General features: G+C 47.2%; 3 protein-coding genes across 3 annotated transcripts; 1 reads left to right on the plus strand and 2 right to left on the minus strand.

Annotated features, from left to right (window-relative positions):
- Nucleotides 1-596: 596 nt before the first annotated feature.
- On the minus strand, nucleotides 597-2,032 carry LOC123148672 (probable carboxylesterase 15). Its single transcript, XM_044568168.1, has one exon. The coding sequence runs from the start codon at nucleotides 1,847-1,849 to the stop codon at nucleotides 746-748; it is 1,104 nt and encodes a 367-aa protein (XP_044424103.1). The 5' UTR covers nucleotides 1,850-2,032; the 3' UTR covers nucleotides 597-745.
- A 12,655-nt stretch (nucleotides 2,033-14,687) lies between these two features.
- Nucleotides 14,688-15,659, plus strand: LOC123148674 (macrophage migration inhibitory factor homolog). The gene is made up of 3 exons (XM_044568170.1): nucleotides 14,688-14,962; nucleotides 15,079-15,279; nucleotides 15,450-15,659. Exons 1-3 carry the CDS (start codon nucleotides 14,852-14,854, stop codon nucleotides 15,483-15,485), a joined length of 348 nt encoding a protein of 115 aa, XP_044424105.1. The 5' UTR covers nucleotides 14,688-14,851; the 3' UTR covers nucleotides 15,486-15,659.
- Nucleotides 15,660-15,919: 260 nt separating this feature from the next.
- LOC123148673 (mitogen-activated protein kinase 4) lies at nucleotides 15,920-19,011 on the minus strand. The gene is made up of 3 exons (XM_044568169.1): nucleotides 18,690-19,011; nucleotides 17,620-18,045; nucleotides 15,920-17,089 (listed from the first exon to the last, which is right to left on the minus strand). Exons 1-3 carry the CDS (start codon nucleotides 18,828-18,830, stop codon nucleotides 16,403-16,405), a joined length of 1,254 nt encoding a protein of 417 aa, XP_044424104.1. The 5' UTR covers nucleotides 18,831-19,011; the 3' UTR covers nucleotides 15,920-16,402.
- Between the last annotated feature and the right edge of the window lie 6,113 nt (nucleotides 19,012-25,124).

Raw genomic sequence — 25,124 nt, forward strand, 5'->3', positions numbered from 1 at the left:
ATCTAGGGTATATCAATAAATTCACGGTCCATACAAAGTTGTTTCTTATGGTAAAAACCTATTACCAAACAGATATATTTGGTAACTAATAAGTGTCAATAAATTCACAATTGTAAGCAAATATAAATATTAATCATTCTCTTATCTTTGATAATCCAATAAAGGAGATCGGTCATTGGAACATACCTATTTTGTCTGTTTAAGAAAATGTCAGAAAATCTATGCTTTATAATCAATATATATTCAAATTTTGTCTATTTATTTTGCATCAAGATTTGTATCGTATGGCCGACTTATATGTTTAAAAAATATTTGGTCTGTTGCAACGCACGGGTTCCTACACTATTAAAAAAAAGGGCCTTCCTCCTCTCACTTTCTTTGATTTTATAAAATTGTGAAATTGATGAATTTATTCTACCTTGGAATTTCTAGAGACCGCCAGAGATTTTTTTAACCTTTTTCTGCAATAACCAACATTTTTTTAGGGGATGCAGTAGTCCACTGTATTGTTTTTTTTTTTTTTGAAGGGAGTCCACTGTATTGTTGTGGTAGCAATCAAATGAGAATCTGTAACGCAAACCACGACAACGGCAATGTGACAAATCGTTGCGATTATTGTGGGCATGAGACAAGAGGAGGACATACAAAATGTAGACGACACGACGCAGAAATGATAACCTCCACGATTCTTCGAAAAAAGAAAGTGAGATAACCTCCATGCACGACAGCCACTCGATCGGTCTTCTCAGCAGGCTGCTTCCCTCTCCGTGGCCATGAACCGCCTGATGACCCGGACGAGGTCGCCGGTGGCCGCTGACGTCGGCTTCACCCCGAAGAACGCGTGCTCCTCGCCGGCGAACACGACGAGCTCGACGTCATCCTTCTCCTTCCCCCGCGCCGCCCTCAGCCGCTCCGCGTACTCCACGTTCTTGTCCCTCAGCAGGTCGCCCTCCGCGGCCACGACGAGCACGCGGCCGACGTCCAACGCCTCAAGGCCTGGGCTGTCCGGCCCGAGCGGGTTCACCAGCGGGTGGTCCTCGTTCGCTCCGGCGGGCAGGAAGAGGCGGCAGTACCTGTCGCAGGTTTCCCTCGTCAGGAACGCCGTCGCCGGTGAGTCAAGCTCGGACTGCGTCGGCTGCTCCGAGCAGAATGCCGGCATGAGCAGGATGTACCCCTCGATCCTCATTGGGTCCAGTCCTGCCCTGCCGAACCGGAGGGCAAGGTGGTGCGCGATGTTGCCACCGGCAGACTCGCCGGAGACGAACACCCTGCGTGGGTCGGCCGCGTCGGCGAGCCACGGGTCCGAAGCGAGCTGGTTCTGTAGCCAGAGGAGGGCCGCTGCGGCGTCCTCGTGGGCAGCGGGAAGGCGGTGCTCGGGGGCGAGGCGGTAGTCGAAGGAGAGTACAACGGCGGGGAGCTCGGCGGCGAGGCGGAGGCAGGCGGCGTGGAAGTTGGGCCACGTGCAGGAGCCAATGCAGAAGCCCCCGCCGTGGAAGTAGACGAGCACGGGGAGCTTCTTGCCCTCCTCTCTGGCGTTCGTCGTCGGCTTGTACATGCGAAGGCCGAGGCCGAGGCCGGCGTCGTACACGGCGTCCTTCCACTCGACACGGCCGTGGTCGTTATATGCGACGTTGCCGTCGACAGGGAAGGGCAAGGCCGCAGAGCGCACGACTGTGCCGTCGCTGAGAAGCTGCAGCACCCCGCGGCAATCCTCAACGACGTAGGGCTGTGCGGTCGGATCCGCCGAGAACGCCATCGTTAAAAGAACTATCGAGTGAATGTGAAGCGTGCAGCCTTCGGCCTCAGGCCGCAGGTATATAGGGCCAGTTCTTTTCGACGATTCTCCCATAATCGCTTTCCTCCTCAGTTTCTCACGGAATCGTCATTTTATATATTTTTTACAATCCTAGTTAATTAGACCTTAACTAAACAAGATTGTCAAAAATATATGGAGTGACGATTCTGAGAGAAGCTGAGAAGGTTGTACTATGATTCAATACACATTTGGTTCCGATAGCACAAATGTGATAGATAGTTTGTCACATAGCCTCCTCCTACGATACAAAATAGTGCATGGATAGTTCATAGCCTTCTCCTACGATAACAAGGGACAAAGGGAGAAGGCTATGAACTATTTGCTAGCTCTGCGCAGCTCCAGGCGCAGAACACCCCACCCAGTCGTCCGTCCATCGTGCCCCTCTCCGAGCCCTTCTCTAGCTGCTCCTGCTGGCCTCCCCGACCACTGATGGATCCTCATGCCTGCGTCAGCGTTGCCGCGGATGCGGACGCTCGAATCTAAGGCGCGCGCCGCACGCAACAAGAGGTAGCAGGAGAGGGAGAGAGCGGCGGCGACACGGAAGCAATGTCCTCCCGCCGGTCCCGCATGCACACGTCGGTCGATCTGAACGACCAGCTCCTCGCGACGGTCCTCCATCGCTCGCTCACCATGGCAAAGACCCAACGCACAACGTGTCGCAAGAATGCCAAGGCACTCCGACTCGCCATCGAGCAGTCGGAGCGCGAGGCGACGAAGGATGCAGCGGACAAAGCCAAGACTACCCGGCTGGTGAAGGAGGAGGCGTGTGCGGTCCGTCGGATCGTCGGCATCATCTCCTCGGACGAGGACTCTGACGTCTCCGAAGAGGATGACTGCACCCCTCGCACTGCCTACACCTGCACGAAGGCGTACAACCACACCAACAACCGTAAGGGGAAGGGGTCAGCGAGGAAATAGTGATTTCCTCCGTCCTTCTCCATCTTCGTTTATCTTTAGTTTTTTAGTATGAATCTAGTCATTTCTTACCCTTTCCTATCTAGCATTGAACTGATATATCTTTTGGTTGTATGAACTATGTTCGTCTGTTAGTCTCAACTATGTCGGTTTGTTGCTAAGTGTGTTGATCTACGTAGTTGCTAGTGTATTGCACGTGTAGCATGGTTTTGGGGGACAAATATGAGGGGGGGGGAGGAGGGAGGCTGTAGAGGCAGGCAACTAAATGAGGGATGACTAGCCATTATACGCGGACGTTTAGGGGGTGGGGGGCTATTTTGCCAAGTCCGGTTGTAGGTGCTCTCAGAAAGAAGGAATGTAATTGTAGAGATGCGTTTTTTTGGGTGGGTTTGAGAACTTAGCTTTTAGTCTCAAACAGTGAAATCCAAGTATGGTTTGTAGTGAGAATTAATTGTGGGATTTTTGGAGAAGGTTATCTTCTCATGTAGAAAGCACCATGTTTTTAGCTCTACTGAATTAACGCGGGGGGGGGGGGGGGGTACATGGAAGATGGCCTCCTTGCCGTCACCTACCTCGACTTCCTGTTTCTTCAGCCTACCTCGCCATCGTTGCCGATGGCCTTCTCGGTCGGTTTGCCCATGGCGGAGGGCCTCCCCATCACGCCCGCCCTCTCTCTACCTTCTCTTTCCCATCTCGTTCCCTTCATGCTCGGCATGATCGGGTTCGCTACCGTGCAGTTGGCAGCATGGCTGCTTGCAGTCTTCTGCAAGTGGATGCGGCCTGGCTGTAGGATGTTGTACATGGCCGGTTTGTGGCCTACCCGTAGTTCATGTGGTGTTCCAACAGCTGCAACTTTCGATCTGGCATGACACTGGCTTCCTTCTGGTCGGTGATGCCTGATCAGTGACTAGGTTGGTCTCCACTCTATAGGTCGTGGGGCAACATTCACTAGTAGAAAAAGGATCAAATGTGAAGCACATTAGTGCCGGTTTGAATTTGAGTCGGCACTAATGTGTCCATTAGTGCCGGTTCCAACGGCTAGGCGGTCGGACATCATTAGTACCGGTTTGTGGGCAACCTTTAGTACCGGTTCATGCCACGAACCGGTACTAATGAGGCTGTGTCAGGCTGTGGTCAGGCTGGGGCCCCATGAAGACCTTTAGTACCGGTTCATGGCATGAACCGGTACTAGAGTTTCTTAGTAAGCTAATTTTTAGTCCCACCTCGCCAAGAGAGGGGCAGTATGAGCGGTTTATAAGCCGTGAGTGTAGAGACAATGAAGGAGAGTCGCAATGCTCACCTGCATGTTGTTTAGCTTCAAGCCTTTCGGAATAGCATAGATTGCACGGAGCTATGTGCAGTGCAGCCTACACTATTCCGAAAGGCTTGAAGCTAATTAACCAGCATTGCACCTCTTTTTTATTTTTAATAACTTATTTGAACTCTGGACTTTTTGTGTTCAGTATGCAGCATTCAAAGCGACATCATCAATTTCCAACATGTTCTGACATCATTTGCTGTTTTTCAATCATTTACCGATTTGTTTAGAGAGCTAAATGACCGTGAAATTGAAAATCACTACAAAATGAACTCTGAAAATGTTGAAACTTGACATGGTATCATCATTTCACCCGCATAGCATGTGCGAAAGAGTAGAGAGGGTCACGGTAAAAACTGGACGCACTTCGTGTACAAACTGGACAATGTCTTTCGGAGTATCAGGGTTTCAGACAAGAACTCATCTTTTAACACGGGCACTTCAATGTATTTTAAACTTATTTGAACTCCAGAATTTTTTTGCGTTCAGTATGCAGCATTCAAAGCGACATCATGAATTTCCAATACGTTCTGACATCATTTGTTGTTTTTCAGCAATTTACCGATTTGTTTAGAGAGCTAAATGACCGTGAAATTGAAAATCACTACAAAATGAACTATGAAAATGTTAAAACTTGCCATGGTATCATCATTTCACCCGCATAGCATGTGCAAATGAGTAGAGAGGGTCACGGCAAAAACTGGACGCACTTCGTGTATAAACTGGACAATGTCCTTTGGAGTATCAGGGTTTCGGACGAGAACTCATCTGTTACATGGGCACTTCAATGTTTTTATACTTATTTGAAATCCTGACTTCTTTTGCGTTCATTATGCAGCATTCAAAGCGACGTCATCAATTTCCAACACGTTCTGACATCATTTGCTGTTTTTCAGTCATTTATCGAATTGTTTAGAGAGCTAAATGACCGTGAAATTGAAAATCACTATAAAATGAACTCTGAAAATGTTGAAACTTGCCATGCTATCATCATTTCACCCGCATAGCATGTGTGAAAGAGTAGAGAGGGTCACAAAGAAACTAAATACATAATTTTTTTACTCAAAATAAATAAAAGAAAATAAATAAAGCAGAAAAAAACTATATAAAAAATTTACTCAAAAATAAATAAAAGAAAATAAATAATGCAGAAAAGAAAAAATATATAAAAATTACTCAAAAATAAATAATGCAGAAAAGAAAAAACTATAAAAAAAAATTGTTGGGGCGCTGTCCAGTGGGCCTGCCAGACCTAGGGTGTGCAAATTCAGGCCAAGAAGGTCCGGCAGACTCACAGGGCAGCGCGCCATAGTTAGGCCCAGAAGCCTGCTATATAGAGGAGTTCGAAGGAGCAGCCGCGGCTGGGTTTATAAACCAGTGCGGCTGCCCTTCGCTCGACGAGGTGGGACTAAACATTGTGCACCGGGGGAGGCAGCACAACACCTTCAGTACCGGTTCGTGGCTCCAACCGGTACTAATGGGGGGCCTAATGGGGGGCCTTTAGTACCGGTTGGAGCCACAAACCGGTACTAAAGGGGTCCGCTTCCCGCCTCTTGACGTGGCCAAAATTGGCCTTTAGTACCGGTTGGAGCCACCAACTGATACTAAAGGTCCCTCATATATATATGGCACTTACGAAAAATCCAGTTTTCATCCGTGCGCCGCCCGTCTTCTATCCAACTAGATTCATCGCCCGATATCGTCGCCGCCGCCGTCGCCCATCGCGCGCCGCCCTCGCTGCCCGTCGTCGCCATCCCCGCCGCGTGCCGTATGTCGTTGTCGCCGCTCCTGCCACTCGCCGTCGCCCCCGCCGCCCGTCGTCGCCGTCTCATGCGGATGCTGCCCCCTCCGCGCGCCGTACGTCGTCGTCGCCGCCCCCGCCGCTCGCCCTCGCCCCCGCCGCCCGTCGTCGCCGTCTCGCGCCGCCCCCGTCGTTGCCGTATCACCCCCGCCGCCCGTACGCCGCCGCCCTCGATCGTACACACACACACACACACACACACACAAGCACGTACACGCACGCGCGTGCACACACACACACACATTTTTTTACTTATTTTCTGTTTCTGTTTTTTAGATTAATGCATGTCAAATTGTTAATTAGATGATCGAATTAGATGAATTACCTAGATAAGAATGTTAGAATGTTAATGTTAGATGAATTAGATAGAGAAGTTAAATATTAATGTCAATTATTAGATGAATTAGCTAGATATTAATCAATTAGGTATATGAGATTATTTGAACTAGTTGAATTAATATAACTAGTTTATTTTTAGTAAATGCTTAGTTGAACTAGCTAGTTGAATTAGTACTAGTTTGTTTTTAGCAAGAAAATTTAGGTATATGATATTTGATGATCTAATTGAAATATTACTATATATAGCTACTTTATATATTTTAGTAAGAAAATTAATAGAACTAGTTTATTTTTAGTAAATTCTTAGTTAAATTAATAGAACTAGTTATTTTTAGTAAGAAAATTTAGGTATATGAGATTTGATGATCTAATCAAGATATTACTATATAGAACTACCTACGAATTAAATAGAACTAGTTTATTTTTAGTAAATGCTTAGTTGAATTAATAAAACTAGTTTATTTAGTTGAATTAATAGAACTAGCAAGTGTTTAGTGTTTCACCTATATATGAACATATGTTAGATATTAATGTCAAATGTTAGATGAATTAGATATAAATTATATGTTAGATATATATTTAATTTAGTTATATGAGATTTGATTATCTAATTAACATTTTACTATATAGAACTAGCTACCTTATTTTTAGTAAAAAAATTAATAGAACTAGTTTAGTTGAATTAGTTGAATTAATTAGTTGAATTAGTTGAGCTACTTTATTTAGGTATATTTTTCGTAAGTGCTTAGTTGAATTAATTAGTTGAACTAGTTAAATTAACAGAACTAGTTGAATTAGTTAAATTAATAGAACTAATAAGTGTTTAATGTTTCACATATGAACATAGGAATGTCGTCTGACGACGAATACGATTTCATTATGTGCGAATACTGCGAAGACCAGCGTGGCCTGTGCGGCAGAAATTTTCTAGTTGATGATAGGCGCTTCAGCATCAAGCTGGATGAGAACTTCGAAGTGGATACAGTAAGTCAGAACGACAAGTCTTTTTTCATAATTAAGTATGACTTATGCTTCATTTGCTTCAACTTTTAATTTTAATATTTTCACTATTCTACTAGCGTATCCCCTGTCATGCAATAATTTTTGTCTTGGATAAGATATGTTTCAGTCCTAACAAAACTATGGAGGTAAAAAAAGTTACTTGAAGACCGAGCATGGTTATACCTTCAACGTCAAATTATACAACGCAGACACATGCATACACCTATTTTGAATGCAAAGCTTGGCAAGCACTATGCAAGGCTTATGCATTTGAGCCTGATATGGTTATCACTTTTGATATTCGTCCGGAAGATGATATTGAAGGTAATAGAGATATCTGGGTCGATGTGCAGACGCCTCCAGTTCTACCATTATGTGAGTTTCTCAACCATATTTATGTCTTCGATATTGTTTATGCAAAAAGAGTTGACAAGTAATTTATATTGAAAGCTTATTTCCAATCAAGCAAACATGTCCGGCGCTTGGTAGACAGGACCGTCCACTGTCCCGGGGCTGAACTAAACTGCGAGGAGACAAGTCATTATGTTTCATGGCTTGAGGATCTTGATGCTGTCAAGACAATTTTTTTCCTGCACTTAGAAATGTTAGTACTCAAAACGTGCGACCAATAGTGTTCGTACTGAACTACGGTCACATATATTTAGGAAAGAAGGTAAGATTTCTACTATTTCTCCTCAGTGCATCTTTTGCATACATTATTTTTTAAGCTAAACTTCATTGCTAAGTATGTTAATATACGATGTTCTTCAACAGGGACTCCCGATGAATGTTGTGCCTGATTGGATCGAGACTAAAGGTACCATGAATATTGTTAGCTTACGGCCAAGATATCCTACAATGCACTTTAGTGCATTCAGGATTTCTAATAGCGAGGAATGCTTAATAGTAAAAGACTGGAGCAAAATTGTGAACGATCGCAGAGAAATACTAGGGGGCAGCAATCAGAAGCGCAACCCACGATTAGGAGACAGGTTCATCTGCATGCTCCAATATGATGAATCAGGAAAGCTATACATGTTCTATGCTATTTTACCTGAGAGAGAGCAGCAGGAGTGATTAGCTAGTTCATGCTCTTAGTACTTGTCCTCTCATGTCCGTGTTCTTCGTCCTGAACTTAATCTCAAAGAGTGATTTGCTTTTGTGGTGTTATGAACGCTTATAATATCATTACCATGTTGAACTCGATGATATCTTTGCTTCTGGTACAAGTGAATGTTTCTTCTTTAAGCTAGTGTTGGTGGTGATTAGATAGCGGTAATGACTATATGATGATTAAGTAGTGGTAATGAGATGACTATTATATAATGATTTTTAGCTAGCTATGAAAACTGTTGGTGGTGATGATATATATGATGCAAGAGTTTTTATATTAATATGATGATGATGAGTTATTATATCATTTATGAAAGAAACCGCAGATTAGTTTCAACTAGATGGATTCTAGCTAAGTGATCAAGTATATGCCATATCCATATTACCTCGACCACTTAATTAGGTGATCAAGGATATATAATATGGATATGGCATATACTTGATGACTTAGCTAGGATCCACATGCATCCAGTCAAACTAATCTGCGGTACTTTCATCTAATGATTTAACAACTCATTATAATGTAAAACAATCACTAAATTAAATTGAAAACACAAAATTAAAGTAAAAATAAAAAATAAAACCAAAACACACCCAAACATTTAGTACCGGTTGGTGTTACCAACCGGTACGAATGTCCTACGCGCCCCCGGAGCTGCCTCGTGCCACGTGGTTGCCCTTTAGCACCAGTTCGTGCTGAACCGGTACTAAAGGGGGGGGGGGCTTTAGTGCCCACACTTTAGTGCCGGTTACCGAACCGGCACTAAAGGGCCTTACGAACCAGTGCTATTGCCCAGTTCTGCACTAGTGATTGGGTGGCAGTGGTGATTGCATCATGTGTGGCCGACCGACGACGGTGATGTACCTGTTAGATTCGGCCCACTGTGATGCCTAGCCTACAGTGGTGGTATGCTCGGCTCCTTGTGTGATGACAATGGTCTTGATGCATGTGTTGGCGGTTGGATGACGCGAGCGTCACACATAGTGGTACACGGCGGGCGATCGAGTTCTGATGAGGCTTCCCTACCAGGTTCGCTACTTGAATGCTCGGGGTTGTGTCTGGAACCATCGCCGAAGGACTTTGGTGAAGATGGGCCGGGGCTGCCGGATGGATATGGGTTATGGCGGCTCCGGTGGCTTTATGTTTGCAGCTTGAGTCCAAACATTGCTGAAGAGTTGAGGCTACACCGCTACAGGATCGCCCCTTTAACGGGTTCTTGGTGGCATTAGTGACCTTGTTGATCCTGACGGACGTGCTCTGGTCAGCTCCACACACACACACGTGGTACGTCTGGTATGTTTATGTAACTCCCTCGACGCGGCTATATCTCCTACGTGTCGAAGCACGACTTAGAGGCATAACCGCATTGAAAGCAATATCGCAAGTGAGGTAATCTTCACAACAACCCATGTAAATAAATAAAGGGATAAACTACATAGTTGGCTTACACTCGCCACGTCACACAAATACATAAATAAGTCATTACATTCATCCAATACACGCATGGTCCGACTACGGTACCAAAATAAAGATCAACCCCCAAATGCGACAAAGTCCCCGATCGCCCCAACTGGGCACCACTACTGATCATCCGGGAAGGACACGTAGTAACGGCGAGAGTCTTCATCGAACTCCCACTTGAGCTCGGTCATATCATCTGGAACGGTATCATCGGTCCCTGCATCTGGTTTGGAAGTAATCTGTGAGTCACGGGGACTCAGCAATCTCGCACCCTCGCGATCAAGACTATTTAAGCTTATAGGTAAGGTAAAGGTATGATGTGGAGCTGCAGCAAGCGACTAGCATATATGGTGGCTAACCTATTCGCAAAAGAGAGCGAGAAGAGAAGGCAAGAGCACGCTGAACAACTATGATCAAGAAGTGATCCTAGAACAACCTACGTCAAGCATTACTCCAACACCGTGTTCACTTCCCGGACTCCGCCGAGAAGAGACCATCACGGTTACATACGCGGTTGGTGTATCTTAGTTAAGTTAAGTTTCATGTTAACTACAACCGGACATTAACAAATTCCCATCTGCCCATAACCGCGGGCACGACTTTCGAAAGTTCAAATCCCTGCAGGGGAGTCCCAACTTAGCCCATCACAAGCTCTCACGGTCAACGAAGGATATTCTTTCTCCCAAGACAATCCGATCAGACTCGGCATCTCGGTTACAAGACATTCTCGACAATGGTAAAACAAGTCCAGCAACACCGCCCGAATGTGCCGACAAATCCCGATAGGAGCTGCACATATCTCGTTCTCAGGGCACACTCATATGAACACTACGTACAACTAAAACCAACCCTCAAGTTTCCCCGAGGTGGCACTGCAAGTGGCTCTGTTTGGACCAACACTCAGAGGAGCACTGGCCCGGGGGTTTAAATAAAGATGACCCTTGGGCTCCGGAAACCCAAGGGAAAAAGAGGCTAGGTTGCAAATGGTAAAACCAAGGTTGGGCATTGCTGGAGGAGTTTTATTCAAGGCGAACTGTTAAGGGGTTCCCATTATAACCCAACCGTGTAAGGAATGCAAAATCCGGGAACATAACACCGATATGACGGAAACTAGGGCGGCAAGAGTGGAACAAAACACCAGGCATAAGGCCGAGCCTTCCACCCTTTACCAAGTATATATGTGCATTAAGATAAACAAGATAATATTGTGATATCCCAACAATAAACAAGTTCCAACAAGGAACTATCTCCAATCTTCACCTGCAACTAGCAACGCTATAAGAGGGGCTGAGCAAAGCGGTAACATAGCCAAACAACGGTTTGGTAGAACATGGTGGGTTAGAAGTTTGACATGGAAATATGGGAGGCATGATAAGCAAGTGGTAGGTATCGTAGCATAGGCATAGCAAAAGAGCGAGCATCTAGCAAGCAAAGATAAAAGTGATTTCGAGGGTATGGTCATCTTGCCTGCAAAGTACTCAGAGTTGCCTTGATCCTCGTAAGCGAACTCAACGGGCTCCTTGTTCACGAACTCGTCTCCCGGCTCTACCGAAACAAGAACAATAAGCAAAAAGAGCACAATCAACCACGTGCAATGCTCAAGCAACATGATGCAAACATGGTATGCTATGCGGGATGCGATATGTGATGCATATGCAAGATTTGCAAAGGAAAGATTAAACCTGGCCTCAACATGGAAATCCAATAGTGCCACTGGAAAGGTGAGATGATTTCGGTTGAAATCGATATAAAGATCACCGGAATCAGATGCACGGTTTGGAAAAGGCAAGCAAAACAAATATGGCACCGGTCTGCGATAATCAGCAAGTAGCCATCTAAATGCATCAAGAACAACATGCCACATCACTCAAATATGACAACAAAATATATGGCATGGATCCACTCATGATGCTTGACAAAAGATGAACACTGAGTTACGGCTAATTCATCCATTAACAGGTTCAAACAAGCATGGCAAAAGTGCAAATGATAACATGTTTCAGACTTAGTGAAATTAACACAAGTCTAGAATTTATCATCAGAAAGCACACTTTAGAGCATGATAACTACATGCTACAGGAACATATCATGGCAAAGCAATGCATGGCATGAAGCTACTCTAAGCATATAACAAAATTCCCTTAGTGACCTTGAGCCAAAAGGGATCAGAAAATACATTTGCAAGCATGTGAACATAGCAAAAACACAAACAGATTCAGACTTAGTGAAAAACTGGAGCATGCAAAACAGTTAACGAGTAGGCATGTTTACAAACTCGATGCACTCACTACAGAGCATGTCATGACAAACTAAGCATACACCCATCAAGAAGACATAGCATAGAAGTTAGATATGGCAAGAACAACAACATAGCATGCACGGATCAATAGCAACATCCTCGGCAAAATCGCTAAACATGTCAACAATCTGCCAGGAACATTTTATAGCAAAAGTAGAGCTCGATTGACTCAAGTTAGGGTGCTCCATAAATGCAAACAAAGACATGTATGGATAGAGAACCACAATATTAACAAAACATTATTACTGATCATCCTCAAAAGAGGCACGGATCACTAGGAAACAACATGAACATATGGCATAAAAACAAAAACAAAACAAGGACTTGGTGAAAAACTAAGTCCCTAAAAACAACATCAACGATTACGCTACTTTGCATGCTTGTGCTAGTCACCCAAAATATCACAAAAATACATGGCATACACCCCTGTAAAGATGGCATGGCATTTAACAAAACACATGTAGAGCTCAAGATCATAGCATGCACATATTAATCATGGAAAAAATGACAAAAAGCCATTTGCTGAAACAGATCTGAAATATTCCTCACATAGCCCTCTTCCAACAGCATTTCGGGCATCAACATAAGCTCAAATGAAAATGATGCAATGAGATGAAATGATGCACTAATCGAGACGAACATTTTGATGCACTAGTCACCCAAAATATCACAAAAATACATGGCATACACCCCTGTAAATATGGCATGGCATTTAACAGAACACATGTAGAGCTCAGGATCATAGCATGCACACATTAATCATGGCAAAAATGACAAAAAACCATTTGCTGAAATAGATCTGAAATATTCCTCACATAGCCCTCTTCCAACAGCATTTCAGGCATCAACACGAGCTCAAATGAAAATGATGCAATGAGATGAAATGATGCACTCGTCGAGACGAACATTTTGATATGCTACACGCACGAATCGGAGCTACGGATGCAGAGTTATGGCATGCGAAAGAATACAAAAAAAATTAGGGTTAGAGGAGAAAAAGTCAACCCGTCGCGATCAGATCTGGATCGGGGCGCGATTCTCGAGATTTGTCGGGGTACTATTCGCCGGAGACCGAGGTGAAGGGAGAGAGGTCGCCGGGGTGCGCCGGCGACGGAGAGGAAGGCGGCGGCGTCGAGCGCGGTCGCCGGCGGCAAGGGCGGCGCGGGGCGACGCCGACGGCCGGAGTTGTAGGGGCGGCGGCGCCGGAGATGAGGCCGGCCGGAGCGGGCGGCGGTGGCCGTCGTCGACACCGGCGAGGGACGCGGCGGCCGGCGCGGTGGCCTGCGGCGTCGGGAGCGGGCGGCGGGAGGACGAAGGGCGGCGGCGTCCCGATGGGCTTGGAGGGCCCGGTGCGGGCCTGCCCGGGCCGACGGCGGGAGGAAGGAGGCGGCGACAGGTGGCGCACGCTGAGTGGTGGCGACGGTGTATCCGACGGTCGATGGATGTGTCTGGCCGCGCGGAGAGGAGCGGGCTAGGGTTTAGGGTAGGGAAGACCCGAAAATTTTGAGGGAGGCCTAGTTTTATAGGTAGGAGGAGCTAGGAGGCTCCAAATTGAGCACGGTTTGCGCCCACGCGATCGTGATCGAACACTCTAGATGATAGAAGGGGTTTAGGTGGGTTTTGGGCCAGTTTGGAAGGGTGTTGGGCTGCAACACACACGGGGCCTTTTCGGTCCCTCGGTTAACCGTTGGAGTATCAAACGAAGTCCAAATGACACGAAACTTGACAGACGGTCTGCCGGTAGTAAACCAAGGCCGCATGACAAGTATCGGTCCAATCGGAAAACGTTTAACACACGCACACGAAAAGAGGTAGAAAGGACCACCGGAGGACATATGAGCGCCGGAATGCAAAACGGACAACGGGGAAAATGCTCGGATGCATGAGACGAACACATATGCAAATGCAATGCACATGATGACATGATATGAGATGCATGACAAAGACAACAACACATGGAGACAAAAACCCGACAACGGAGAAATAAAATAACTTAGTGCCGGAAACGGCAAGAGTTGGAGTACATATAAGGTAAATTACATCCGAGGTGTTACAGTTTAGTCGGGAAGGCATTTTGTCGAGCAGGCCCACACGTGGTATGGAGTAGTTATCTTTCATGATGAAAACCAAGATCTAGCCTCTAGGGGTGGATATGACGATGATGGTGCTCTCGTGTTGTTCCCTTCTTGTAATCATCATCGTTGAAGCACTTTTCTAACCGTTCGGAGTTCTATCATCGGCGGTGTTGATGTTGTTGCTTGTAACTGCATGCTTGAGTTCACTTCAAAATGGCATTTGGATGTCACTTCCAATTTCTTTTTTCCTCTACGTTCACTATTTGCATTCTAATTGTACATACGTTAAGTGTGTGTTTATTATGCTTGCATATTTTTGTGTGACATTATGGATCAATTAAATTTGCCTTCTATGGAAAAATTAATGAAAACTGACCTCCTAAATTCGTTTTCCTCTCCAATTAGTGCTATCTATCCAAACAATAAACTGTACTGATGCCCTCTTCACTCCGTTCACTACTGATTTCCTCCCACCAAACACACTGTCACGGTAAAATGTGGCTCCTGACCAGCGAACGGAAATGCAACTCTTGACCAAAGAAGCTCGGCCCCGGGGCGGGCTCGGGCCGCCTGGGCCCGCGCCAAATCCTCCTCTGCCTCGCTATCGCCGCACGTAATCAATCCTCTCTGCTCCTTCCCGCTCGTCTCGGCTAGCGGGCGTGCCTCGTTCCCCTGTCCACCACAGATTCCACACCCCCGCCATAGCACGCGATGCCGCAGCTGAGCCTGAGCACCAACGTGCCGGTGGACGCCGTCGCCGCCGCCGACATCCTCCGGGACTGCTCCAGGGCGCTCGCCAGGATCATCGGCAAGCCAGAATCCGTAACCCCCACCTCCTAAACCCCTCCCTTCCCCGGCGCGCGCTCCGTCTGTTCGACGGAATGCCTTCCCGGCACAGAGTGTGTTGCTATGCTGACCCGCTGCCCTTTGTGGCGCAGTACGTGACGGTGTCGATCGACGGGTCGGTGCCGACGTCGTTCGCGGGGAGCGAGGAGCCCGCGGCGTACGGGGAGATCATGTCTATCGGGGGCCTCGGCCCCAGCGTCAACGGCAAGCTCAGCGCCGCCCTCGCCGACATCCTCGAGGCCAAGCTCTCCGTCAGCGCCAGCAGGTTCTACGTCAAGTTCGACGATGTCCAGGTGCGCACGCACATTGACCCTCCTCCGCACCCCCCACCCCAGAACTACTCGCGCCGCCACACGGTCTTTCTTTCCATCGGGAGTAAATCTGTACTGAAGTTGACAACAAGAAATGTACCATGTTTTTTCTCTGTGTGTGTGTTGTGATGTGCCTCGTTTTGGCGCTGCAGGGGTACAACGTGGGCTTCAACGGAACCACGTTCTAAGACAAATCCATCAGAAGAAAGATGTTGGCGACAGTAGTGAACCAGTCCCATACCATGCCCCACTGTGTACCATCTGCATCTTGGATTTCCGTCAGTTAATATTTCTCACATATCTGAAGTACTGGTACTGTGATTTTAAGTCAACCCAATGCAAGTTCTGCTTTTGTTTGCTTATTTGTTCAGTCACATAGAAACACAAAGTGAAAACGATCCAACCACTCCAGTTGAGGGCTTGAGAATTCAGAATTCTTCGGATGAGTTCTTTCCCAGGGGAGCAGGAGTAATAACTTTGACCACCATGGCATCAGCACATTCAGTGTGTACATCAGGTCATCAGCATATGGTGGTACGGCATTGCAGATTACAGGGGGCTTCAGAGTTTATACATTTTAAGCCAAACAGAAAATACCATACAAACTGCAATTTCCTAGCTCTTGAAGAAACAAGACAATTTTGAAGGTAGAAGCAAAACAAGGTCACTTGAAAGTTTAGACCTCCATACATAGAGCAGCTTCTAAAATTACAACTTACAACCATGGGGAGAAGAGAAGATTACAACTTACACGAGCTTCTTCATAACCCAATTCGTAATAAACTGAATTCCGCTTCTACAACACAGTAGTCCATATACATAGAGCAGTGTCTAAGATTACAAACTTACAATCAAGGAAAAAAAAAGATTACAACTTACACAAGCTTCTTCATAACCGAATTCCGCTTCTACAACACAGCAGTCCATATATACTACCAAGTACTGACCCACAGCTAGAGAAATCCATACGCCGTTTATTGTGCACATATTTACATAAACAGGTCACTCGACGGCATTGCGATAATTGCATTAAAGCTTTATACCAAGAACGAACATGTGAAGACCCTGGTGTGGCACACTGCTCTCACATGTTCATTCCTGCTTGTCACATATTCACCATCCTGGCGGCCTCGGGGTGGTACTGGAGCATCTCCTGCCACAACATTTCTCGGATCATATCTGTGCCAATGTTTTCATCTATGTCGAGATCGATGGGCACCTGCGCAGGAGGGTTTGCGCTGGGATCATACAGCGGGGACATGTAGGGGTGCTCCAGAGCCTGGGTGACACTGATCCTTTTGGAAGGGTCAAAGACAAGCATCTTCTGCAACAGGTCAATGGCAAGAGGGTGCGCTTGCGGGTACATGCTACTGAGGGGAATCCCTGGGGTGTATGGAAGGGATTTAATGTAGTTGCGCGCTTTCGGGTTGTCAATGAACGCGAGGTCAGCCTCGCTCATGGTGCCAAGAACATTGACTATGAGCTTAAGCTGATTAAGGCACTCGGTTCCTGGAAAGATCGGCTTGCGGCCAAGTAGCTCAGCAAAGATGCAGCCAACAGACCAGACATCTATGGAGGTGCCATAGTTGTCGCAGCAGAGCAGCAGCTCGGGAGCTCTGTACCAGCGGGTGACAACGTATTCAGTCATAAACTGACCTTTAGTGTTATTTGTGCGAGCCAGACCAAAGTCACAGATCTTCAGGTCACAGTTTGCATTGACCAGAAGGTTCCCAGGCTTCAGGTCTCTATGGAGTATCCCTGCTGAATGAAGGTACTTCAGTCCTCGGAGCAGCTACAGTCAAGAAAAAAAAGGTGTTATTGACAAATATGGGAGAAAAAGGATCAGAAGAATGTGAGAAAGTGACATGATAGCAAACAAGACTAATTCATAAGACAAGCATCTAAGAATCAGTCCAATACAAGATGCTCAAGTTCAATTTGTATATAGCTATCCTGAAATAATTCACAGAGGCTTAAGTTACAGGTTCATGCAAATACCATGTGCAGATCTGCTGTGTATTAGGTTGCTTTTAAGAAATGCACTTCCAAGGGGAGCAGCTATAGAAGCTCCTGCTAGAAATATTCAAACTGGCATGCGCTTCTTCCATAAATTAGCATATCATTCTTTGGCAACTCAACTAGTTGAAACTCAACAACTTTAGATAGATCATGCACTTAATGCAAATTAGTATGAACGATAAAAAGAACATTATCTTGCCATACACTTGAGGTGTGAACAGATTATTATGGTAGAATGGTGAGAACAAATGAAGGACTACATGGAATTCAAAGGTAAGAATGAAAAACAGAGCCGGCGCATACCTGAAAAAGGAAATACTGACAGTGGTCATTGGACAGCGGCTGAGACGACTTGACAATCTGATGCAGATCCGTGTCCATGAGCTCGGAGACCAAGTAGACATCCTTGAAGCTCCTCCTATGTATCGGCATCATTATATCCTTCAAGGCAATGACATTCTCATGGCGCAGGTGCCGAAGGAGCTTCAGCTCGCGCAGCGTCCTCAGCGCATCCACGCGGTTGTCAAAGACGTTGTTTATCTTCTTGATGGCGACCTTCTCGTTGGTCTCCTGGTTGATCGAGGAGCAAACTATCCCGTAGGCTCCTCTTCCGATGGGCTTGATCGGCACGTACTTGGTGTCAATCTCGAACATGGTCTGCCACATGGTGTAGTAGTGCTTCCCGTGGTTTCCCATGCCGTTCGGTGGATCCACCATCATCGCCATTTTCTACGGGGAAAAAGGAAACATAGAGTTAGCTGTCTATTAATTGAGAACAATGGAAGGATAATAACAAGGACGAAGTTTACTAGTTTAGGGTGCCAATTTAATTTTGCCAAGTCTTATGAGCTTGACTTTTTAGCCCCGTGGTAGTAACAGTCTCTGTTTCCACCCCACACACAATTCATCATAACCATGGCGCGAGCGATGCGCTTAAGCCTTCATCCATTTTAATTTTGCCAAGTCTTATGAGCTTGACCTTTACCAGCAGCATGTATTTGCACCCCCGCACAATTTTTATCCTCAACCTAACACCAGTGCCTGTCTAACACTGTTTGTTTGACTGACCCAGTCCCAGTGGTGTGTTTTGAATCAGAGCCACCCTCTCTCCCCCCACAACCCCAGCTAGCGCAGCACAATCCATGGCTGGGCGCTGCAATCCGCCGCCGAATCGGACCGAATCGGCCGCATTTCGACGCAACTCGTCCCGGCTGCCCCTGACACGAGCATCCTAGCGGCGGCCGGCACCGGAAGCGACCCAATTCGGCTCCGCTGCGCCTCACGAAAGCAGTACGAGGAAAGGAAAGGAAAGGAAAGAAAATGGGGGCGGGGAGAAGCTCCCCGTCCCGTGCGCGGGCGGATTGTCCACTCACCTCAGGACGCGGCGGCAGCAGCAGCGTCGGCGGCGGATCTGGAGAAGCAGAGCACGTCCGGGGGCGGGGGAGGCAGGGGATGGGGATGGGGAGCGCACGCGGAGACGGAGGCGGAGGCAAAGGCAGGGAGCGACCGAGCATGAGGCTCTCTGTCTATTTTTTATTTCGGGGAAGGGAGGGAGGGAGGGAGGAAGGAAGGAACGTACGTACGCACGCACGCACGCGCGTAGCTCCACGGACTTGGACTCGGGGGAGTGGTGGTGGGGCTGCGATGAGGAAGATGGCGATGGGTGCCGCTGGCGCTCAGGTACAGCGAAGGGGCGGGCAGCTAGCGAGATGGAACACGCGGCAGGCTGAGGAAGACGATGAGGAAGGCCCCCTGTGGCCGCCCCATATATACCCGCCGCCCCGCCCACATGGCCGGCCTCGGGACACATGGCCACTGCCGCTCCTCGGGACGAGGCGGCCCTGCTTCGTCACCATCCTTCCGGTCCGGGTAAGCCGCCCACCGGCTTTCCGGCGACGCCTCGCACGTGCGCGCCTGAGTAGCGTGCGGCGCTGGAGCGGCGACGGCTGGTGACCCGTCGGAGGCGCGTGGCCGGCGTCGGGCGGGGCCACGAGGGCTCGCTGGGCTCGGACGGTAGAGTGAAATGTGGGTCGTTTTTCCGATCCGTGCGGCGGTTGGGTTGCTTCTCCGGCGCGCGCGTCTTTCCTCCCCGCGTTGACCCGGCAGGCGCGTACGGTACGGAGGAGGAGTGACGCCGAGGCTACCATGGCGGCAGGGTTTCGCCGCGTGATGCGGGTTCGGCGAGTTTATCGCCCGAGGTATTTGGGGGGCGTATCCATGATGATCACTCAGTGGTTACGCCTACGCATTCGGCTGCCCGATTATATATACTTTATTCTTTGATCATCTTGGGTTATCCTCCAACTTCGGGTCACCGCGAGCGGTTACGCCTTGCGAGGTCAGCTGCCTAATTCTGTTTGAACAACATTTTGAGTCCTAACATTTTGAATAACGTTTTTTAGCCTTTGGGTTTCGTGCTTGCATAAACTTTCCATATATGGTCTATTCATATCGAATATCACGTCAATACAAAGAAACCCGAAGTGATCTATTTTCGTAGACCACCTAGCGATGACTACAAACAATTGAGCAAGCCGAATGTGTGCTAGTGTCATCGCCCCTCCCTCATAGGAGTCGGACAAGCCTTATTGTGATAGACAGTAAAAAAAATCGTGCTATGACCCAGAGGACCAGCGTACCAGACAAAAACCGTCGCCGATGACAAGAAGCATAGATGGAAGGGATCCTACCTATAGACACATGAATGCAGACGAACAAAGAACGAGTCCAAACAGATCCATCAAAGACAAACACCGACCTAATACCGCAAGATCTATAGAAGACACACCTTCCCACGCCATCTGACAATGTGAGACACATAGTTGGGATGGAGGCTAGGCGAGGAGAACCTTATTTCATCTTCAGGGAGCTGGCGCCGCCCTAAACAAACAAAAATACCTAAAAACGAAGCACTAGTTCTCCCGTTGGCAATTGGTCGGGATCTAACATGCCTCGATGACCCTAAGGCGACATGAGATGAGACAGATTGGCGATGATGCTAGCGGCGGGTGGAGAAACCATAGCCGCCTAGGGGTCGCTCATGGGAGGAGAAAAAAAAATTGTAGCGTGCCTTCTTAACTCTTTTTAGATGTACAGATTAACTAGGCAACAGCAAATACTCTGATTCTTTGCAATGGGGAGGGGGGAGGGGGTCAATGTGCATGTATGTACCCTTTTTTCTATGGCATGAGACTATCCTAAAACTCCAAGATTATAGGGTTACAATAGAGAGGCAAAAGATCAATACATGGGGGGTGGGGGTATTTGGTGAAGTCATACGGCGATGGTACACTTAATACAACTATAGTTTGCAAAATGATTTGCCACACCATTTTGTTCTTGACGAAGTTTCTACGGAATAAACTCTCTATGGACCATCAATGCCTTGATCTCTGTAACAAGGTGGCTATATACCCAGAGATAAAATCCATCACCTGATAGTAACACATCAAGAGCCTCCAGAGAATATGATTGGACAATGATTGGAAGATTAGTACTATGTTGGGCAGCGAGTGCCATCCCCCTGCATGATCCTTGTAGCTCCACTTCCAAGGCATCATTACAACTGAAAACCAGAGAGTATAACGAAGCTGTCGTGCTTCCTCAAAATCATGCCCTCCGCTGTCGTACAATCCGCAGACCCATTAACGAAATTTCTACGTGGTCCACCGGCGTTGACGGCCACCTAGCAGCTGGCGTCAGTGTTTTCTTTGCCGGGATTAACCGCATCTTCCACTTCAACAACTCGTCCGTGTTATACCTTCGTGAATTACTAATGGACTTGAAGTAACTATCTAAGAACTCAACAATAACTTTGCGCCGTTTTTTGGCTCTATCTGAACTTTTTTTGCACATGTTTTTGTTAACAAGTGTGCTTGCCAATTTTCATGCGAAACAGAATGGCGGTGCTTCGTAGGTGAAAAACCAAAAATAAGTGTAACATTTGAAGGTAACATTTGTCGTTCATTTTTTTTACACAGATCAAAATACTTCAGTTTTTCTCCTAAAAATTTGCAAGTAGCATTTTGGTGTACAATGGGCACATCTATTTTTTTTTAAAAAAAATTGACATTTGCAAAAAGCATTTTTGGTGGGCTGGAGCATATGCTTCGAAGGGCCAAATTGAATTCCCGGTGCTGGGTATCTCTTTATCATGCTGCCAAATACGCCAAATAAGCGTAATCAGCATGTCATCAGTGGTATCTGAACAGCCCAACAAAACATTCAATATCCGTTGCTTTCCATTTCCTATTAAAAGATCATTAGGAGGTAATGGCCAAAACGACTCACCTGGTACTCACGCATTATTGAGGACTAGACTCGGTGCGTAATCAAGATTAAAAATCCTAGTACTCATACCTAAAAGGTCGTATGCATCTCTAGTTGTTGCAGAGGCCGGAGCCGCTCGCTCCTGACCCCCGTCTCACCCCCGCTCGGGCGACACGGGTGGTACTCCAACCCTAGGCGCCGCCTGGGCCGACCCCCTCCCTCCCTTCCTCCCGCCGCCGGCCTGTGCCCGGTGGACGACGAGGGTGGCGGGGGTTCTCCTCCCTCCCGGGACTCAGGGGCGGTGCGCCCCCCCTGTGCGTGTGGAGGCACGGCCGATCTAGCGAAACGGCTGCGGCCGATCTAGCGAAGCGGCGGCGATGGCCGCGGAGGCCACTCCTGCCTCGCGGCGGGCGGTCTATGCTGCGGCGACGCGTCATCCGGCCTTGGATCGGCTGCGACATCGAGGGCCTGGTGGACTGCTTGGCCGCACCTCCGGTCAGATCTAATCTGGCCAGTGGAGCCGGCGGTGGTGGTCATCTTCTCCGTCGGAGGTGGCCGGCCAGAGGTTGGGTGGTCGGATCTCGAGATTCATCATCTAGTCATGGCTGTGAGTTGGGGAGACAGAGTTGCCGGTGAAAACCGAGCCGACGGCAGGCGATGGCGGCGTTTTGCGTCGTTACCTTGATGAAGACATCGTCGTGTAACTAGTGTCGACCCACTCGTGTTGCTCCGGGGAAACCCCCAGGATCTGGTTTTCCAGATTAGACGATGGCGGCACTGCGGGTGTCGTTTCTCTCTTGGGAGTATTGTTTGTGGAACAGCGCTGGAAGTCGGAGGTAGGAGGTGGAGCGGCTTCGTCTTGCACGGAGATTCGGTGAAGATGTCAAGTCATGCCTGGTCGACAGGCGCTACGCTTTGTCATGCCTGATCGGCAGGTGCTACACACGACAGATCTTTCAGAGATTTCAAGCTGTGTCGGCTGGTGGTACTTGGCGGCATGGTGCTAAGGTGTACCGGCGGCGACCGCGACGTGCTCAGCAGTTCGCGCGCAGGGAGGTGGTGGCATTGGGCGCTGTGGTGGCTCGACGACAGCTAGACCGGGCAAGGATGATGCATCAGTACAACTCTGAAGTTGGAGTGGTAGCAGTTGGCGACGGCGTCCTCCGAGAGCGTGCCGGGCCCTATACTCGGCAAGTGGCTTGGTTGGGGCCTCAAATCTTAGATGTTAGGCTTGGCTGCGAGATCTGTGGTATTAGGCCCGGACTGTCAGCATCCCTTCATGAATTGGACATGAGCAGCGACAGATATTGCCTAGACGGTAGATTCAGACTTACTGTTGTATTTTCTTGTAAGGTTTTGTGTGAATAATTAATAAAGTGGATGCATGCATCGCCCAGATATAGAGGCGGAGTCTTTCTTATTTTTTAAAAAGACTTATCTTTCCCCTTGAAGGTGGTTGTTGGTCGCTCCCCAGCAATATCATCATGATCAGAGCTTGCAAGCATGCACACATCCTTAACGGTAAACATACTGTTCTTCTAGCTGCCAAGCAAAAAAATATATCGGCGTTGTCTTGCTGATGTATGTATTTTCTGAATACATCAATGGGCCAAAAAGAACGTTAAGCGCCGAAAAAGCATAGCAGAGACCGAGCTTCACATAGCTCGTTATTTCTTTTCAGCGAAAATATTATTTCTACACATTGAAAAAATCTGAAAAAAAAGTATATACATAGATGTTTATTTGTAGTATACATGTATAAAATTTCATGAACATATATGTTAACATGTAATGTATACAAAAAAGATAAATACACAGATTAAAATGGGCTTTATCTTTGTTGTTTTTGGGCCAGATATTTATCTTTTTTGGGTAGCATGCAAATAATCAAATTACCTGATGAAACTTTTTTGTAACTTGACGAACAGTCATATGTATTTGTATAAAAAGATTTGATATTTTTTGAAACTTTTAAGTATATTCTGATTTTTTTTGATAAAACGGGCTCCATGGAGCCCGGCCTCTGCGACGCCTCACTCGTTAAGCGCAGGGTATAACAAGCACCATGCTCATCCAAGAAATCAGCCACCTAATTAAAGTGACAATTGTGCTTCAGCGTAGCATAATAGCCCTGAATGATAGTCCACACGGGATCCAAGGGCCTCGCCAAGTTTTGAATAGTCCGTGAGCAACCCTCCAAATGATCCTTCTCTTACAAGCTCTAGACCAATTCAATACTCTTCCAGACAGTCCACGAGTTACCAGAAAAACAATGTCCAAAGGATTGCCACTTGGGTAATACTTTGCTCGAAGAAGGCGAGCACACAAGATGCCTGGTGCATCTAGCAAATGCTAGGCTTGCTGAACGAGCAAAGCTTGGTTGAAGGTCCGCATGTTGCGAAATCCCACACCCCCTTTAGATTTAGAAAGTCCCATCTTATCCCAACTCAAGCAAGCCATCTTGTGTTTCCTTTCTCCACTCTACACCGGCATTGCCACATTAATCGTGACAGATCATCACACATCAATGCAGGCAAATGAAACACGCTCATCACACAGGTAGGAATGGCTTGGGCAACCAATTTAATCAACAACTATTTACTTCCGGAAGACATATACTGTTCACTCTAGTCCATTAATCTCTTGCTCAAAACCGCCTGCATCATTTCAAATCTTCCGTTATACATTCTCAAATTTGGAAAACCAGCTCAGAACATTCCATAGAAAATAGCTTCAGAACGCCATTAGAGTCAACTCACAACAATGGAGGACTTGGGCCGATTGCTTTAATACAGTCGGCTTGGCGCAGATACCACAAAAGGAAGGAAACCGGTGCCGTCGAATGGAGCTGGACTACTCGAGGAGGAGATGCTACGAGCAGCCATCATAGAATGCTACGAACCTTACTTAATGGAGGATTTGACAGGCTTTAATTGGACATTAGTGAGGGTTGGGTGTCGTCGTTCTAAGACTGACAGTAGAATAGAGGGGTAGGAATATAGAGGTAAGATCCTAGCTATGGAGGAGTTGTACGCACGAGTTTTACGAGTTCAGGCCCTTCTCGGAGGAAGTAACATCCCTACGTCTCGGAGCCCGGAGGCGGTCGACTGAATATATGCGTGTGAATTACAGAAAGTGCGAACCCCTGTCCTAGAGGAGGGGGTGGCTTATATAGAGTGCGCCAGGACCCCAGCTCCCCTCCGTTACACAGGGTTCAATGCCCATAAAGGAGGAGCGTTACTGGTAACGTCTGAAGTAAAGTGTTGTAAATGCTCATAAAGCTATGGTTTAAACCCTGACCGTTGCAGAGTGGAAGGTTTCTTATCTTATGGTGGTCGAGTGTCTTCAAGGTGGTCGAGTGAGCACATCTTCATGGTTGAGTGGATGATGGTTTCTCTTCGACTGCTTCTGATTCTTTGTAGAGATGTTCTTGGGAAGGGTATGTTGGACAGATCCATGACCCTACCCTAGGTACATAGCTTCATCATTAGCCCCCGAATGGATCAGGGTTTGAGTGAGGAAGGAGTTGGGGACACTTC

This window comes from Triticum aestivum, chromosome 7A, assembly GCF_018294505.1.
Source record: "Triticum aestivum cultivar Chinese Spring chromosome 7A, IWGSC CS RefSeq v2.1, whole genome shotgun sequence".
NCBI classification, from domain to species: Eukaryota; Viridiplantae; Streptophyta; class Magnoliopsida; order Poales; family Poaceae; genus Triticum; species Triticum aestivum.

Coding starts and splice junctions, on each gene's coding strand:
- LOC123148672 (XM_044568168.1), bottom strand. CDS start 1,849: ATGGGAGAATCGTCGAAAAGAACTGGCCCTATATACCTGCGGCCTGAG.
- LOC123148674 (XM_044568170.1), top strand. CDS start 14,852: ATGCCGCAGCTGAGCCTGAGCACCAACGTGCCGGTGGACGCCGTCGCC. Junction 14,963..15,078: donor TCATCGGCAAGCCAGAATCC/GTAACCCCCACC, acceptor TTTGTGGCGCAG/TACGTGACGGTGTCGATCGA. Junction 15,280..15,449: donor TCAAGTTCGACGATGTCCAG/GTGCGCACGCAC, acceptor TTGGCGCTGCAG/GGGTACAACGTGGGCTTCAA.
- LOC123148673 (XM_044568169.1), bottom strand. CDS start 18,830: ATGCTCGGTCGCTCCCTGCCTTTGCCTCCGCCTCCGTCTCCGCGTGCG. Junction 18,046..18,689: donor TGCTGCCGCCGCGTCCTGAG/GTGAGTGGACAA, acceptor TTTTCCCCGTAG/AAAATGGCGATGATGGTGGA. Junction 17,090..17,619: donor GTCAGTATTTCCTTTTTCAG/GTATGCGCCGGC, acceptor TCTTGACTGTAG/CTGCTCCGAGGACTGAAGTA.